General features: G+C 46.3%; 1 protein-coding gene across 3 annotated transcripts in view; it reads right to left on the reverse strand.

The window, feature by feature from the left end:
• Positions 1–1,152, reverse strand: part of RYK (receptor like tyrosine kinase) — a 94,971-nt gene extending 93,819 nt beyond the window's left edge. For all 3 annotated transcript variants that reach the window (XM_027582786.1, XM_027582785.1, XM_027582787.2), the window contains exon 1: positions 924–1,152. In XM_027582786.1, the coding sequence (XP_027438587.1) occupies positions 924–1,152 (229 nt within the window). The remainder of the gene's footprint in view (positions 1–923) is intronic.
• Between the last annotated feature and the right edge of the window lie 15,092 nt (positions 1,153–16,244).

The raw sequence follows: 16,244 nt of genomic DNA on the forward strand, positions 1-16,244 counted from the left end.
ACACAAAGAATGTCTAGGTATCCTTAACTACCAAAGACTTCCCATTTGGGGCCATTTTTATCAGACCTTCCTCTTAGGGCTCATTTCCAGAATCCACAGTCTCAGCACAAAAACACCATTATTTCTCAAATTAATTCCCCAAACGACAAAGCTAATTAGGTGGAAAGGTACAACCAACTGACCCAAAGCTAAGTTCTCCTTTCCCTACAAGGTATTCAGAGCAGGAGAGTGGCCCTGAAATACAGATCAGTCCACAGTCCAGCATATCCAAGACAAGAACCAAAAAGATACTGAAGAAGCTAACAGGGTCTGCTACCCGGAGATTCATTCCCCATTTAAAAATATGCTTATCCGTCACAAGATTTGGAGACTGCCACGAACATGTAGTGCCCTTCTAACCTCTCCCTTCCCCCCCCACCTCATTTTTAAAAAGTATGATAACCAGAAAGTAAGAGCACAGTATTGTGGCCTCTATTGGGGCATCAAAACCACAGCCAGGGGTTTGCAGGTTTGGTCTAAATAAAACGTGGACTTCGAGATATCCAAAATCCAGGGCCCTACAATGACACGAGGGATCAAAGAAACTTGGTGCATCAGGGAAGAAAAGTTTGGGCGCTTGAATAGGGAATAGGGCGAAAAGCCGAAAAGGCTGTGGGGAAGACGGAATGGGGTGGATCCCCGTTCTTTCGCGGCGGGACAGTGAGGACGTAGGAGGTAGGCCGGAAGGCTGACCCGGGGCGGGGGCCGGGCAGGGACCACACCTCCTGGCCAGTAAGGCAGGCAAAGGCCAGGGCCCCGAGACGACCCCCAGGCGCTGGGACGCGACCTGGCCCCGGTCCCCGGCTCTGGGGCTGGGCCGCGGGCGGCCGGAAGCAGCCGGGGTCGGGCCAACCGCCCACCCCGACGCAGACGGCCCCACTCACCGATGAGCCGGCGCACCTCGTCCTCGCTCAGGTAGAGGCTCACGCTGGGCCCCGCGGCCGCGGGCGACAGCGCGGGAGGCCGCGGGGCCGGGGCGGCGGCGGCGCCGGGCGCGGGTAGCAGCGGCAGCAGCGCGAGCAGGAGCAGCAGCGGCGGCGGCGGGGCCCTGAGGCCGCGGGTCCCGGGTAGGCGGCCCCGGCCCCGCGGCCCCGGCCGCGCCGCCCCGCGCATGGCCGCCGCCGCCGCCGCCGCCGCCGAGGAGGAGCGCTGGCCGCCCGCCGCGCCGCCGCCACCCACCCCCGGCCCCGAGCCCCTCACAGCCCCGAGCCGGGGGCGGCAGCCCAGCTCATCGCGCCGCCGGCCCGTGGCAGCCGGACGCCGCTTCAGACCGCCGGAGCGCGCCGCCGCCGCCGCTTCGGCGGCATCGTCCACAGCCGTGGGCTGCCCGCGGAGGCGCGCACGTGCGCGCCGCCGCCGCCCCGAGATCGCGCACGCACGCACCATCGTCTCGGTGCTGGCCGCGGCCAGGCTAGGAGCGCTTTGGTTTTCAAGTGCTGCCGCGGGCTGAGGGCTCCCTGGGCACCCTTTAAAGGGACCCCGTCCCCGTCCCACGTTGTCACCAGCCTGATGTTTGCTTGTCTATTGTCTGTAACACCCCGGCTCCCCGCGACACAGTCCAGTCAGGCAGGCCCGGGCCGCAGCTGCCACTGAGTAGCCTCCCCAGATCCAGGATGATGCCTGATGCGGCCGCTCTGGTAGCAAAGAGAAACCTGCTTTTTCTTACTGAGAAAATGGTGAAAAATAGAAAGCATCTTTTATACCACCGTCGGAGGTGAACCTTAACATTTCTGTGTCACTTCCCATGGATAAATACAGTATGCATTTATTCTCCAAAAAGATCCTGCTCAGCAAACTTTAGTAACCTTATCCTTACACGTTAGGAATTTTTTATTTTTTATAATCGTTCTGCGTCCCCATTATCAACCCTCGTCTGGGGTTGTTAACCTGTGGTGTGCCGAAGTGTGTGTCTGTGTTTCTCCGCGTGTGCTTGAAAACACACAGAGAAGTGCTAGGTACGTTTCGTCATTTGCTCTAGCGAGTCCCGGCCCGCTGAAGAGGTTAAGAATCGCGGATACACCTCGGCTTTTCCAAAGGCTGCCGTACAAGCCCGTGCGCGGACCTCCAGGTCTCCGGGTGCATTTATATGAGCCCCCACCATCGCGCTCAAACTTGCTCCAGGTGCCCCCTCTCTCGGTTGAGACTTCCCAGCGTCCCTTCCTGGCCGGGTCACCTCGCCGGTGCGGGCAGGTCCGCTCCCTGATCCCCGGGCCGCCCGCCGGCCCCGCGCGTCACTGCGCCTCTGCTCGCGGGGCAGGCCCGGTTTCCGGGCGCCGTTGCTGCTCCAGCGTGGAGGCCCCGGGAGGAGGCTATTTTTATCCTCTGGGAAGGGCGGGGAAAGAGAGCGGCTGATGAGGCGGGAAGTCCTGGAACTTTATTTCCCCCCTGTCTCGGGAGAGCGATGGATTCCATTTAGAAATAGGCTAGCCTCGATTTGTGAAGCTTCAGCCCCGGAGTTGTGTCCATCATCCTACAGGAGGAGGCTGAGAAGAAGGTGAAAGCTGAGGAAACGTGCTCCACCAGAGAACGGCAAAAAACCACAAAGGTCAGCAAAAAGCCTTATGTTGGGGCAGCCGCTGCTACCTATTAGGGGACCAGCGCTCTGTCAAGAAGACCTTGGGGCTGGAAATGTGCTGTGTGAACAGGGCTCTCAAAGATCGCATATTCCGCGCATTTTTCCAAAATGGCGCACAGTCCCCAAGTGAAGAAGTTCCTGTCTTCAAGGCAATCTCCTGGTATCAGTGACTTCTTGACGTAGCCTGTGATGTAAACACAGCAGAGCGGTCAGTCAGGCCTGGCTGGGCTGTGGTACTTGTTAATGGTGTGACCTTGGGAAAATTAAACCCCAAGATTCATAAAATAGGGGTGATAATGCCAGACTCACAGGGCTTTCACAGGAATTAATTGGAGAAGATGTGAGTAAAACGCCCAGGCGGAGTGTCACACCCATTGTCATTGTTATTATAATGAATCCCTTCCCTATAATGACCATTTCCTGAAAAGTTTAATCACCACTTACCTCCAAACCATTCAAACCAGAGATGCTCAAGAACTTCATTCAGTACAGCACCATGCCTGGCCCAGAGCTGAGCTCAGTGCATCATGCTTGGCACAGGGACACAAGGGTAAGCAAGGTGCTCTCTTGAGGAAGTATGATAAACACATGTTCATTGCACATTGTCATCAGTGTTGTGAAGAAAAAGTTGGTAGTTCTCAAAGTATGGTTCCCAGACCAGCAGTACTATCACCGGGCAACTTGAAGAAATGCAAATTCCTTGGTCCCACCCCAGACTAATAAAAGTACCAACCTCAGTGGGTAGAAACACTGAGAAGTGGTACATTCATTTTATTATTTGTTCTAAAGAGTCCCTGTCTCCCAAAGAGTATCACAGGCTCTCCAGGTGATGCTGGCCACTCTGTCAAGAAAATCTTAACTCTACTAGCTCTCCTTTGGACTGTTGTAGTTGCTGCCTCACTGGCCTCCCTGCTTTCCCCTTATTCCTTTACTCATTTAGTCTGTTCTCAACATAGCAACCAGAACTATCCTATAATACACAACCAAATCATGTTGCTACTTTGGCTCTTAGACTGCTAACGGCTCCCTAATTCATCTAGAATAAAAGGCTAGGTCCTTACAAGCTATCAAGGCAGTTCTCATTCTCCATCTTCCTCCCTTCCCTTCTGATCTTATCTCTGACTTTCCCTCCCACAAAGACTTCTTTGTTGTACAACACACCAGACACAATCCTACTTCAGGGCCTTTGCCCTGATGCTCCTTGGACCTGGAATACTCTTCCTTCTGACTTTCACTTGGCTTCATCTCTTACCTCTTCAAGTCTATATTCAGATGTTAACTTCTAAATAATAAAATTGTGAACGTCGCAGCACTTTAACTCCCCAGAGAACAAACCAATTCCCAGTCTCTCGTGTCTCTACAGGGTACTTGGTCTCACACAAAGTTCATCATACAATCCCATCCCATCCCTTGAGAAGGAATCATCTGCCCCCCCCCACCGCCCCCCACACCAAAGTGTGGGGGTAAACTTTTGAAATGTCCCAATAAGTCTCAGGGTAAAAATGCTGGGAAGCCCTGACCTCAGCCTCCTGAGGTTTCTCTGCCTAGAGGAAATGAAAACTGCAATCATCACCATACTCTACACACTGCCTCGTTCTTGGTTTTGCTTGTCGCTGTGGTTGACCTTATTCTACTCTAGGACACAAAGTTCAGAGGCCTGGAAAACACTATCATCAAGGCTTCTTTCACTATTCCTAAAAAAGGCTAGCCTTGGGTTTGAGATTCAGCAGGGTGGGTGAATGGGAGGCATGGGCCACCCTGCATGGGGCAGTGCTGGGATGAGGCCTCCCAGATAATGGAAATGACTGGGGTGTTCCATACATGGAGTCTGATGCTCCACTCAGAGTCCCAGCTTATGTCCAAGAGAATAGATGCCTGCCCACAGAGCCCTGAGAACAATTCCTCACCCCGGCCTTGAGTTCACTTAGCTAGGGGAGGGCTCTAGAAAGGGGTGGCTCTAAGTTTTAAAAACACCCCCTTTCTTTTCAAGGAGCAGTTGGGAATGCTGGTCTGTCTACTTTAGAGCAGTTTACTTTTTAAACGTTCTCCATCCACAGCAATATATTAACCCATTGTGTTGTGAAAGACTGAAGCATCACAGAAGTACACTAAGATAACATCCTCCTTGATACAAATCATCATCTCTTTCTTCCCAGTTTGGTGTATGTTGTTATAGCCCTTTCTCTCGATATTTACACACACGCGCACACACACACACACACACACACACGTATCTGTATATGTGTTTAGACATGCAACTGTGTGTTTATGCGTACTTTCAGTTTTATAGAAATGAAATTGTACAGAGCGCCTGGGTGGCTCAGTCGTTAAGTGTCTGCCTTCGGCTCAGGTCATGATCCCAGGGCCCTGGGATCGAGTCCCACATCGGGCTCCCTGCTCTGCGGGAAGCCTGCTTCTCCCTCTCCCACTCCCCCTGCTTGTGTTCCTGCTCTCACTGTGTCTTTCTGTCAAATAAATAAATAAAATCTTTAAAAAAATTAAAAAAAAAAGAAATGAAATTGTACGAAAGGTAATGGTCTGCATGATTTGGTATTTTCACTGATCAAAATAAATTGAGATCTTAAGGATGCTTGCATGACAGAGCATACAGAGGTATATCCATGGTATTCTTTTGGTTGGGATGGACCATGATAGATTTCATGGTTCTGGTGATAGACTACACATCCTTGCACATGCATCTTTATACATATTATATATGTTAAAAGGGTAGATTCTCAGAAGTGGAATTGCTAAATCAAAGGGAGTTACTTTATAATGTTGATAGATTCTTGAATCGCCCTCCTAAAGACCAATATACGTTTCTGCAGCTAGTCCTAGTTCTTTAACTGGTGGGGGTGACCCAAATCTTCTTTCCTAAAGAGTCTGGCCATTACTGATCCAATCTGGATTGAATTGTCATAGTTTGCCATTAACCTTAATCACAGGGCATGATAAACTAAGAGACCCCCCCCAAGGGATCTCATGTATTCCAGACATACTCTTCCTTACCTGTCTTCTGGTTTCCATTATTTCCATCAGAAAGTCAGTTGTAAGTCTAACTGCCACTTTGACACATTATCTGTCTATTCTCTATAGTTGTTTTAAGTTGTTGTTGTTTTTTTTATGGTGTTCTGCAGTTTAATTGGGATATATATGAATGTGGCTATCTTTCCATTTACTTTGCTTGAAATTTATTGAGATTCCTGGATCTGGTGTCTTTTGAAAATTCCAGGAAATTCTCAGTTCCATTTCCTTTATCCTTAATAGTTAGTTAGATGGATAGATAAATATGCATTTTTCTGAACCATTTGAGAATAGATTGGAGACATAATGCCCCCTTCCCCCAAATGCTTCACTGTACATTTTCTAAGAAAAAGGACTCTCTCTTTCATAACCACAGTGCAATTTTCAAAATATAGACATTTCACATTGATACGATACTATTTTCCAATCGATGGTCCATGTTCAAATATCATCAGTTGTCTCAAAAAGGTCTTTTATAACTGTTTATTCCTGGTCCAGGATCCAATCCAGAATCAGACTTTGCATTTATTTGTCATATCTTTTTAGGTAGTTAATGCATTTTTGATAGGAATATCACTGAAATGATATATTCTCAGTATATCATATCAGAAGGCACATGATGTTGGGGCACCTGGGTAGTGTGGTTGGTTAAGCATCTGACTCTTGATTTCAGCTCAGGTCCTGATCTCAGGGGCATGATCTCAGGGTCGTGAGATTGAGCCCTGCGTTGGGCTCTACGCTCAGCATGGAGTCTGCTTAAGACTCTCTCTCCCTCTCCCTCTGCGCCTCCTCCCCATGCTCTCTCTCTCTCAAATAAATAAATAAAATCTTAAAAAAAAAAAAGAAGAAGAAGAAGGCCCATGATGTCACTCTGGCCCATTACTGGTGATAATATCTTTGACCACTTGGTTAATGTGTTATCTTATACCTTTCCTTGCTAGTAGTAAATATATAGTATTTAGTAAATAGTAATAGTAGAAAAATAGTAAAGTTACTATTTTTCCCTTTGTGATTAATAAGAAATTTGGGGGGAGATACTTTGAGATTATGTAATTTTGTAAATTATGTAAATTTCTGGTTCCTCCTCAAGCTTTTTTTTTTTTTAGACAGCATGGTAACTATGTTTTTTTTTATTAACATATAATGTATTATTTGTTTCAGGGGTACAGGTGTGTGATTCATTAGTCTTACACAATTCACAGTGCTCATCATAGCACATACCCTCCCCAATGTCCATCACCCAGCCACCCCATCCTTCCCATCCCCCACCACTCCAGCAACCCTCAGTTTGTTTCCTAAGATTAAGAGTCTCTTATGGTTTGTCTCCCTCTCTGGTTTCGTCTTGTTTCATTTCCCCCTCTTCCCCTATGATCCTCTGCCTTGTTTCTCAAATTCTTCATATCAGTGAGATCATATAATTGTCTTTCTCTGATTGACTTATTTCACTTAGCATAATACCCTCTGGTTCCATCCATGTCATTGCAAATGGCAGGATTTCATTTTTTGATAACTGCATAATAAATATTCCATTGTATATATAAATACCACATCTTCTTTATCCCCTCCTCAAACTTTTGTCCACTAGTTTGATCACCCACTGATGATTTTCTAACTTAACTATTCCTTTCATATTTATCTGGCATTTAACTTAAGGGAGGCCTTTTTCTTTTCTCCTATTTATTTTTTTCATTTATTTATATCAGTATGGATTCTTGTTTTATTCAATGGATTATAATCTGTACTATCATTATATATGTTCATCCTCAAAATGTATTTGGGGATATTTGAGATTTGGCCAGTGGGACTCCTTCAGCTCATTCCTGTGTTCTTTTGCTAGGTCTCTAGCATTCATTGAACATTGCCTTACTTTATGAAGCAACAAAATATTCCTGTCTTCTCATGTACATTTCTGTCCCACCCTGGAATCAGCCCTTTTTCTTAGGAGCCCCAGTTCCTTTTAGTGGAGAATGGTATTTAGAAACCAAGATTTGGGAGCTGGCTGTGCTTAAATTGCTACTGTGATATAATTGATTCTAGGCCCTCTCAGGAGACAGAGTATGGAAATAAACATATTTATGCGTGTATATTCTGTGTACTTATATGCCTACATACACATATAGATCTGTAAAATCCATGAGTTCATATCAATACCCCTGATTCCAGTCCCACACCATTCCTTCCTCATTACCTATTTGTAACTCTCTTCTCTGACAGTAAGAAACCTGACTCCCATTATCCGCAATGTATCTGCTTATTTACTCAGTCCTTCCATTGTTAAGCAAACTCTTGGCCCTGCTTGCTGAAAGCTAGCCCCAGACACACCAATCTCCACCCCAACTCCCTATTCCCAGGCACGCCAGCCAAAACTTTGCCACCAGGCAGAGCAAAGGGCAGTGGGGTTGAGGGCAGAATGGGAGGGGTTCTAGAGCAGCACAGAACAGTCCAGATCTTGAGAGGATATATTAGACACCTCTAATCTTTATGTGACAGCCCCACTCCACAATAGCCTAATTCTCTCCAGCCACCCACTGAGATAGTAAGCTGGAATCTCCCCATCCCCAAGGCTTTCCTCAACTTTCTTTCCTTTCTAGATGCCTTCTAAACCCCTAATTCCAGTTTATTTCCTCTGCAGAAGAGTTTAGCTATCTCTTTGTGTTATATTCTCAACTGTTCACCTTCTGCATCCACTCAGGTGTTTTACCAAACAGAGCCCTGTGCTCAGGAGGAATGCATGCCTTAGGGGATGATGCAGCTGTAGTCAGTTATGATTTTAAATATTTAGCTTCTCTCCCTCTTTGCTACAATTATAATTATTAATGAAATATGCTTAGGAGAGATGTGACAGACAGGCATGTTAGATACATCATTTTGGTGAAGATTTAGAGGATGGACTGGAGGGAAAAATGGTAAGACCAGAGGCTGGGAAGCCAGGCAGCCTGACTTTTCAATACCTAGGTGAGAGGGGATTGGGACTGAGCTGGGAAGGCAGGGCAGTAAGGATGGGAACAGGAAACCTGATATGAGAGATATTTATGGGATAGGATCAGTAGGCTTGATGACAGATTGTGTAAGGTTGGCAGGGAGTAGGGAGGTGTAGGTGTGAGTGGGGGGCAGGGGCCTGGGATGAATCCTGGGTGTTTGGACTGGGAACAGGTTATGGCGGTGCCTAACCCTCCTCACCATCCCCCTTCTCCTTCTGCTACTACTAATGATGGGGCCATTTGTTGAGCATGGACAGTATGTCAATCACTCTGATGAATGCTAGACATATGTCATAGACATAATGAGACCATTTGATCCTATAGGGAATGTGTTATCATCCAGTTTGAGCCCTGCATTGGGCTCTACGCCCAGCATGGAGACTGCAGTAACTTCCCCCAAGATTTCACTAAGATTGCAAAAAGCACTTTGTGCCAGTTTAGGTTCTGAAATAGTGATTTTGGCTTGGGGCATGCTGAGTTTGAGGTTCCTGTGGAATATCCTGGCAGAAATGTCCTGCCAACAGATGGAAATGCAGGTCTGAGCTCAGCAGAACAACTGGGGTAGAGATATAGCCATCCACACAGAGGTGGCAAGAGAGACCAGGTGGTTAGTATGGAATGAATGGGGGAAGCTTATGGACAAGGAGGGGAAAAGAGGGCTGAGATGGAACACTGGGCACAGGAACATCAAGGACGGGAGAGGAAGAAAAACTCCAGCAGAGAAGGAGTGGCAGGAGAGTGAGGAGATCCAGGAGAGCAGTGGTGCAGTCCAGGAAAAGTGGTTCGTCAGGGAGGCGGTGGCCCATCGTGCTAAATAGTGTCAAGTAAGCCAAGAACTGCAAGATGCCCAACTCATGTGTCCACCAAGTGGACATCAGTGAGGGAGACTGGTGGGCGGAAGCCTGAGTGCAAAGGTCAAAGCAGTAAGGAAGGGCAAGGAAGTGGAGATGATGAGCACCAATGTTTTCAAGAAGCCCAGGGGAAGAGTAAGGGGAGAAAGAGAGCGCAGTATCTAAATGGGGATTTACAGAGATTCTTCTGAGGTGGAAACATTTAAGTTGTTTCTAAGCTGAAAGGAATGTGCCAAAACAGGGAGAGAGGTCAAACAAAGATGCAAAGAACAGGAGGAGATAAGTCCCAAAGAAGCAGGAGGAGCTGGTTCTGAAAGCCACAGTGTCGTCAACACGGTATGGGGGGAGTGACTCTGACAGCTTCAGAAGCAGAGCCTGTTACAGTGGTGGAGCCTGTTCCAGTGCTGGCCCCAAGTCTGCTGAAGACGGGGGCTTCTGATGGGCTCAGACACAGATTCCTTCATGGGGTAGACAAATAGGGGAAGGAAGTTAAGGAAATCCACATTTGGTTGCTTCCGTTTTTTCCCTGAAATCTGAAGGAAAGTCATTTCTGGATTAAAGCACAGAGGAGTAGGGTAGAATTGGGGGGTTGGTGCCTGCAATTGCTGGGGAGGTGGAAAATGGTATTGACCAGGGACCTTTAAGTTCCTCTGGGCACTGTTGAGAGTGAGGCTGAAATTGAAAAGTGTGGTATCTGAGGTCATAGTGATCTGTGTGTTGATCAGTCTGTTTGCAAGAGGAGAAAAGATGGCCTGTGGAATAATTCCCATTCGGATGCAGATCCAGAGCAGTGGAAGGAAAAAGGAGCCGGTTGTAGAGGATGTTTAAAGTGCTACATCATAGCATCTAGCTTGGATGGTTCCCAAGTGAAACCAGAAAGGACTAAAATAGAATGAAACACTTCTGCTTGAAGATGGCAGATTGAACACAGTTTTTATCTCTTCAGTCACCCCAAACCCTACGAAAATGGCAGAAAAGGAATTTTTTCTTAAGGGTGTAAACCCAAATAACAAAGGGAAGCAGTGGTAGGGACAGCAGTAACTACATTTTGGAAGCTGATGGTGGATGATCAGTGGAAATTGACTTCGCTAAAAACTAAGTCAGGAGTTGAGGCATCAGATAGCTCAGAAAGGGGGAAATGCAGGGCGGGCTAAGAACAGGAGGACTGATTGAGGAGCATATAGATCCCGGGGTCTTTTCCCCAGTCTGAGCACAAAACTAAAAATTTATGATCTGGGAAGGATAAAACAGAGGTCTTTGGATTAGAAGACGTGAGGCACTGATGAGAGCTGAGATACTGTACTAAAAACAGGAAGATAAAGTCAAAGTCTGTATATTGACCAGAAAAGACACCCCCCCACCATCCCGCTCTCTTCTCCAGCCCTCTTCCTACACTCAGCTCCCACAATGCTGGCTGGAAATTGGAGATCTTTCCACAGGGAATCTGAGCAGTCCAGAAGAAACCATCAAAAGATACTGACACCTACTGCTCCCTTCACCTTTATTACTCCAGGTCAAGATCACCAGTCAATAATCAGATTTTTAGCATTGCGCTCCCAAACAGGAAAGGAAAGGCAAGGACCACTAGACACTTGAGGCAGTTCTTCAACTGAAAGACAAAGACCAAAATAAACAGAAAAAAAAAAAAAAGAAAAGGGATCTGTATTGATAGAGACAATGCCAAGAATGAAGAAAATATTTTAAATATGATAATCATATTCCCAGAGAAATTAAAGATAACATAGAATCTGTGAAATAGGAATAGGTTGCTTTTTTAAAAAAAGTCAAAAAGCAAAGAGCAGTCAGAAAATAAACTATGACAATAAAAAAACGTATAAGCCAATAGCGAAGTTGAAATAAAAAGCCAAAGAAATATCCCAGAAAGTAGAGCAAACATATAGAGGTAGCAAATAAGACCGAGAAGATGAGGGAAGAAATAAGAGATGGGAGTTGTGTTATAGGCCAAGAAGGCTGTGGTCCAAAGGGTTAGGTGGAAGGATCTGGGAGCAAAGTCCTCAAGCAGATGACAGGAATTTAGATGTAAGTACACAGAAAACTAAGCGGAGGAGGAAAAGGGCATTTATGAGCTCCAGGGAAAACAAAATGTTGTTTAAGAAGGGAAAGGCAATTAAACTATACCATCCGGCTCACCAGGGACTAGCATTTATATCGTCAAAACAAAGTAAACCTTGAGTATTGGTGGAGGGAGGGCAAATTAGTATGTGTGGAAGTCTTTAAAAGAAATGCAATCTTCATCTCCCTACTTGGAAATCCATAAATAATGCCTATAAATCAAGCAGTAGCAATGTGATCCCAAATTGAGCAATATAGAGGCAAATCAAAAGAACCAGCTAAAGGACTAAAGGGAGAATGGAATGGAGGACAGGAGAGGAGCCCAGAAGACTGGTGCTTTTCTAATGTTCTAGAGGACTATTTGACTTTTAAAATTATATGTATAACTTTGATAAAATTTAAATGAAAAGATTGGAATGGGAAATAGAAGGGTAGATGGGAGCCCCATGAAGCGGGTTCTGCCCGCTCCGGGAATTGAGCAGGCTGGTAGGCCTTCTTTGCAACCACAGTAACCTGGTAAAAACCTGTGTAACTCACAAGACAGGATAAAACATGAAGTATTAATTTGTTGCAGACTGATAGCTGAGACATCAAATGGCAGGTTCACTCCTCTCAGCCACCACAAAAAAAAAAAAAAAAAAAACCCAAAAAAAACCCTGCTAACAGGAATGGCAGACTCCTTAGCTTATCATTTCAAAGAACTTCTGTTCTCTGGTGGTAGGGAGACAGTCTGGAAAGTATGCACAAACTCAGAGAACTGGTTTCCACTGTGTGTATGCATGTGTGTGTGTGTGTGTGTGTGTGCATGTGTGTGTGTGTTTGTGCACATGTGTAAGTCCCTTCCACCTATATAAAAGGAGCTTTGTGCTGGGGAGGACAGAGATGGAGGAGCGGAGCTATAAAGGAAGGAACAAGATGATAAGTGGTGGGACGCTCCTCTCAGCATGAGTTTTCATGAGAGGAGAAAGAGGAGGGAGAGAAGGGGCACCGTCCCCAAGGGAAGGGGGAATCTAACGGGAAGGAAGACGTATGGGTTCAGGTTCCCAGCAGCGCTTGCTCAATTGGGTCTCACACCTCTGATAATAGGAAGCAAGAGGGATAATGGCATTGTCCATTTGGACATGAGAGGGCCCCAGTTTTTCACAGAACCAAGTATGGCTTGGAGAGCTTCTTTGAGCTGGTAGTGAGCCACAAATTAGCCAGGAGTGAGAGACAAGCTAGCCTGGCATGGTGTGGGGAGTGAACTCAGCTTGTCCCACGAGGTAAGAGGGACAGGCCTGATCTATTGGATGAAACTGAATGCGCCACTGACTAGGGCTGCCACCTCTCTCAGAGTTGTCATCTCTGGGAGAGCACCACAACCATAGGACATCTGTAGCTGACAAAAAGGATGGGTCCCAGAAGCATAGGAGACCAAAAAAGGGACCCAGTTCTCCCTCTACATGGTGACTGTGCTGATGAGTAAAGTTGTCAGATTATGCTGCACCAGGGAGGAGTGCAGAGGAAATAAAAATGGAGCTCTGAGCTCCAATCTGATGATCATCCCAAATGTGGCCAAGAAATCTTGGGGTGGGACTGCATGCACCAGGATCAGGTTGTCCTCTGGAGTCCAGGACAGAGCCACGGGGTCAGAAATTAAGGCCAGGTCAAGAAATTACTAAGGTTCCAATTTGCACCCTTGAGTTTTGTGCACAGCCATAACTGGCTATTATTTCTGTTAAACCTGTTTATAGCCTTTGATGTGAGAAGCCACGGAGGCCTGAAGACCTAGCTGTCATAATAGTGGATGAGCTATTGTTTATTGAGTGCAGTACTAAGGGCCAAGAGCTTTATACCCAGAACCTCATTAAATCCTCGCACACCCAGTGGCATAGCCCCATTCCAACCCCCATTTTACAGGTGAAGGAGCTGGGATTTAAACAGATGAAGTAACTTGAACCTACTACCAATGTTGGTATTAAAGGGCAGAGCCAGAATTCAGGCTCGGTCTGTACTGATTCTAAGACCTGTACTGACGTTGAAGAATAACATGTTTAGACTGCACTCAGCCACAGAGCCTGGTTTTCTAGAAAGGAGAAAGTGTCTGGACATCTGAGAATGAGCGCACACATTCACTTTCTGGGGGTCTGTGAGCACTCCAGAGAGGTGGTGTCAGAGCAGGAAGGTATGGTCAATGGTGTGGAATGGTTGCCAGGTGAAAACCCTGGTGTGTGTTTAGGTGCTCGAACCCAGTAACAGTAGCAGAAGCTAGTATTGAGAAAGAACCCTGAAAGCCTTCAAGCTCGAGGCATGCTTCTTCCTAAAGTGATTTTGAAACAGTTGAGGAATTTCTTAAATTTGGAATGGGTTCAATAAATGTCTGTTAAGTGAGGTATTCAGTTAAAGTTCTTTAAACTTGTGCCAAAGAGCTGTCAACTCAGATCACAAAAGATCGTAACATTAAAAGCTCTCTGTTCTGGCAAGCCCTGTGCATTTCCCTGTTAAATACTTCCACATCTGTCCTGTCTTTCTCAGGTCCCCACACTGCCTTGCACCTTTATCACATCCAGCCTAGGACACTCATTGTCATAGCTTTATCCATTCAGCAGGTATGGATTGAATACTCCTCTGGGTCAGGCAGGAGGTTCAATGCAGGGACGATAGATGAAGAAAATGTGGTTCCTGTCCTCAAGGAGCTCCTAGATTCAGAGGAAGATGAGCATCTGTGGCACAGACTGCTACTGCCCGCCCCGAATCCCTTTCTTCCCTAGGGATAGAATTACTGTTCCATGTGGCTGTCCAGCTGGACCACAATTCCCCAGCCTCCCTTGGGCTTAGGTGAGGCCACGTGACCAAGTTCTTGACAAAAGTATGTGAAGGAAGTGATATATACCACTTCTGGGGTGGAAATTTCAAGTCTGCCTTCTTTCTACCTCTCTTCCCACTTCCAGACTGGCCAGAGCCTGGATGTGCTAGTGACCAAGTTTCAACCATGCAAGTTAGTGACATTGCCCAAGGGAATAGCAGAGCAATGACTTAGAAGGACCTGTGTCCTTGAATGACCATGAGGGGCAGGTCTCCTCTGAAAGTTGTTATATGGGAGAGAAAAATAAATATCCACATGATTTAAGCCACTGTATTTGGGGAACTCTTTGTTATAGACACTTAACCTTTAGCCTAAGCATAATAGGAGTGTTAAGGAAAAAAAAGTATAGCCCAAAGTATTCCTGGTGCTATGACAAAAGCAGAACAATCAGTTCAAGTAAGGCAGAAGGTAGGAAAATTAGAGAAAGCAGAGGAGGGTGCCTGGGAGAGAGCACCCTTGTACTGAATCTTGAAAGATGAGTGTTTTTAGCAAATCTACTCGCATTTCTCATCTACCCTTCATTCTTTTGATTGGTCATTTTTGTCCACATTACTTCTTTCATCTCTTATCCCTACTCTCCACCTGTTAAAGCCTACCCAGAATTCAAGACTCAGATTAAATCTCATTTTCTCCAGGCAGCCTTCCTTGATCAGCTCCCCATAAGTGATTATCTTCCTCTTCCAAAATCCTATGGCACTTAGTCTTTATTATTTATTGATCACATATTTTATATCTTCTCTATCAATATCTGGCACTTTTCAGTAGCCTCCCCAGCATCACACTGCCTAGACTTGTTCTGGGTTCCCCCAAGGGTATAGGTATACCCTAAACGTCCATTGCTTTGTAACAAACCTACCTACCTCAAAACTTAGTGGATTAAAGTAACTATTTTATTGCTCGCAGTTCTAAGAGTTGGCTGGGTCTCGGTTGGTTTGCACTTAGGGCCTTGAACGCTGTTGCATTCAGATAACAAGTGGGGCTGGCGTCGGCTGAAGGCCTGGCTGGGCTAGATACTCAAGACAGCTCACCCCTGTGGCTTGCAGCTGATGCTGCTCTCAGCTGGGAAGTCAGCAAGTCCTATTAACCAGAGAGCCTACATTTGCCTTCTCCATGTGACATGGGCTCACATAATTATAGCTGGATTCCAAGAGGATCGAGCAAAACCCTTGTGACTTAGCCACAAAAGACCTAGAATATCACTCTCATCACATTCTATTGGTCAAGCAAGTCACTAAGGCCAGCCCAGGCAGGGGAATTAGACTCCACATCTTGATGTGAGAAGCAGCAGGTGCATTCAGGGAGATAAGGAATTAATGACAGCTGTCCTTGGAGACTATCTTATCATACTGTGTAAACCTGGAATCTGGAGTGATGGTCACTCCCAGATCAAAACAAGTGGCCACCCTGTATTTCCTCATCTACAAATCAGAGCCCCAGGGAGACGGTGGTTTCCCTCCTCCCAGAGTCAATGAGAAGAATTTAATGTTAGTCTGGCATTAACCTGGGATGGGGTAGACATTCAAATGCCAAGATGTCCACCAAAATCTGAATGGCTCAGTTGTTTGTGAGCCAAGAGGTTTCCAGGAGAGGATGGAAGTGGTTATGGAGAGAAAATGTCTCTGGATTAGAGATCAAGTGTTTGGAAAAAAAAAAAAAAAGATCAAGTGTTTGCTTATCAGTGTTTCTTCTGAAAATCACTTGCCACCCATCCTGGCCCAACCACCCCTAATATGGGGGTAAAGGACAAGAATTGCAGCAGAGTTAAAATTGAGAAAGTGTTGGTCCGACTCTGGCGTCTTTGCTGAGGGTCACATTGAGCTGCGAGGGGATGCTGTGATGTGTTTAGAGTCAACACC

The sequence above is a fragment of the Zalophus californianus genome, chromosome 1, assembly GCF_009762305.2.
Source record: "Zalophus californianus isolate mZalCal1 chromosome 1, mZalCal1.pri.v2, whole genome shotgun sequence".
Taxonomy (NCBI): domain Eukaryota; kingdom Metazoa; phylum Chordata; class Mammalia; order Carnivora; family Otariidae; genus Zalophus; species Zalophus californianus.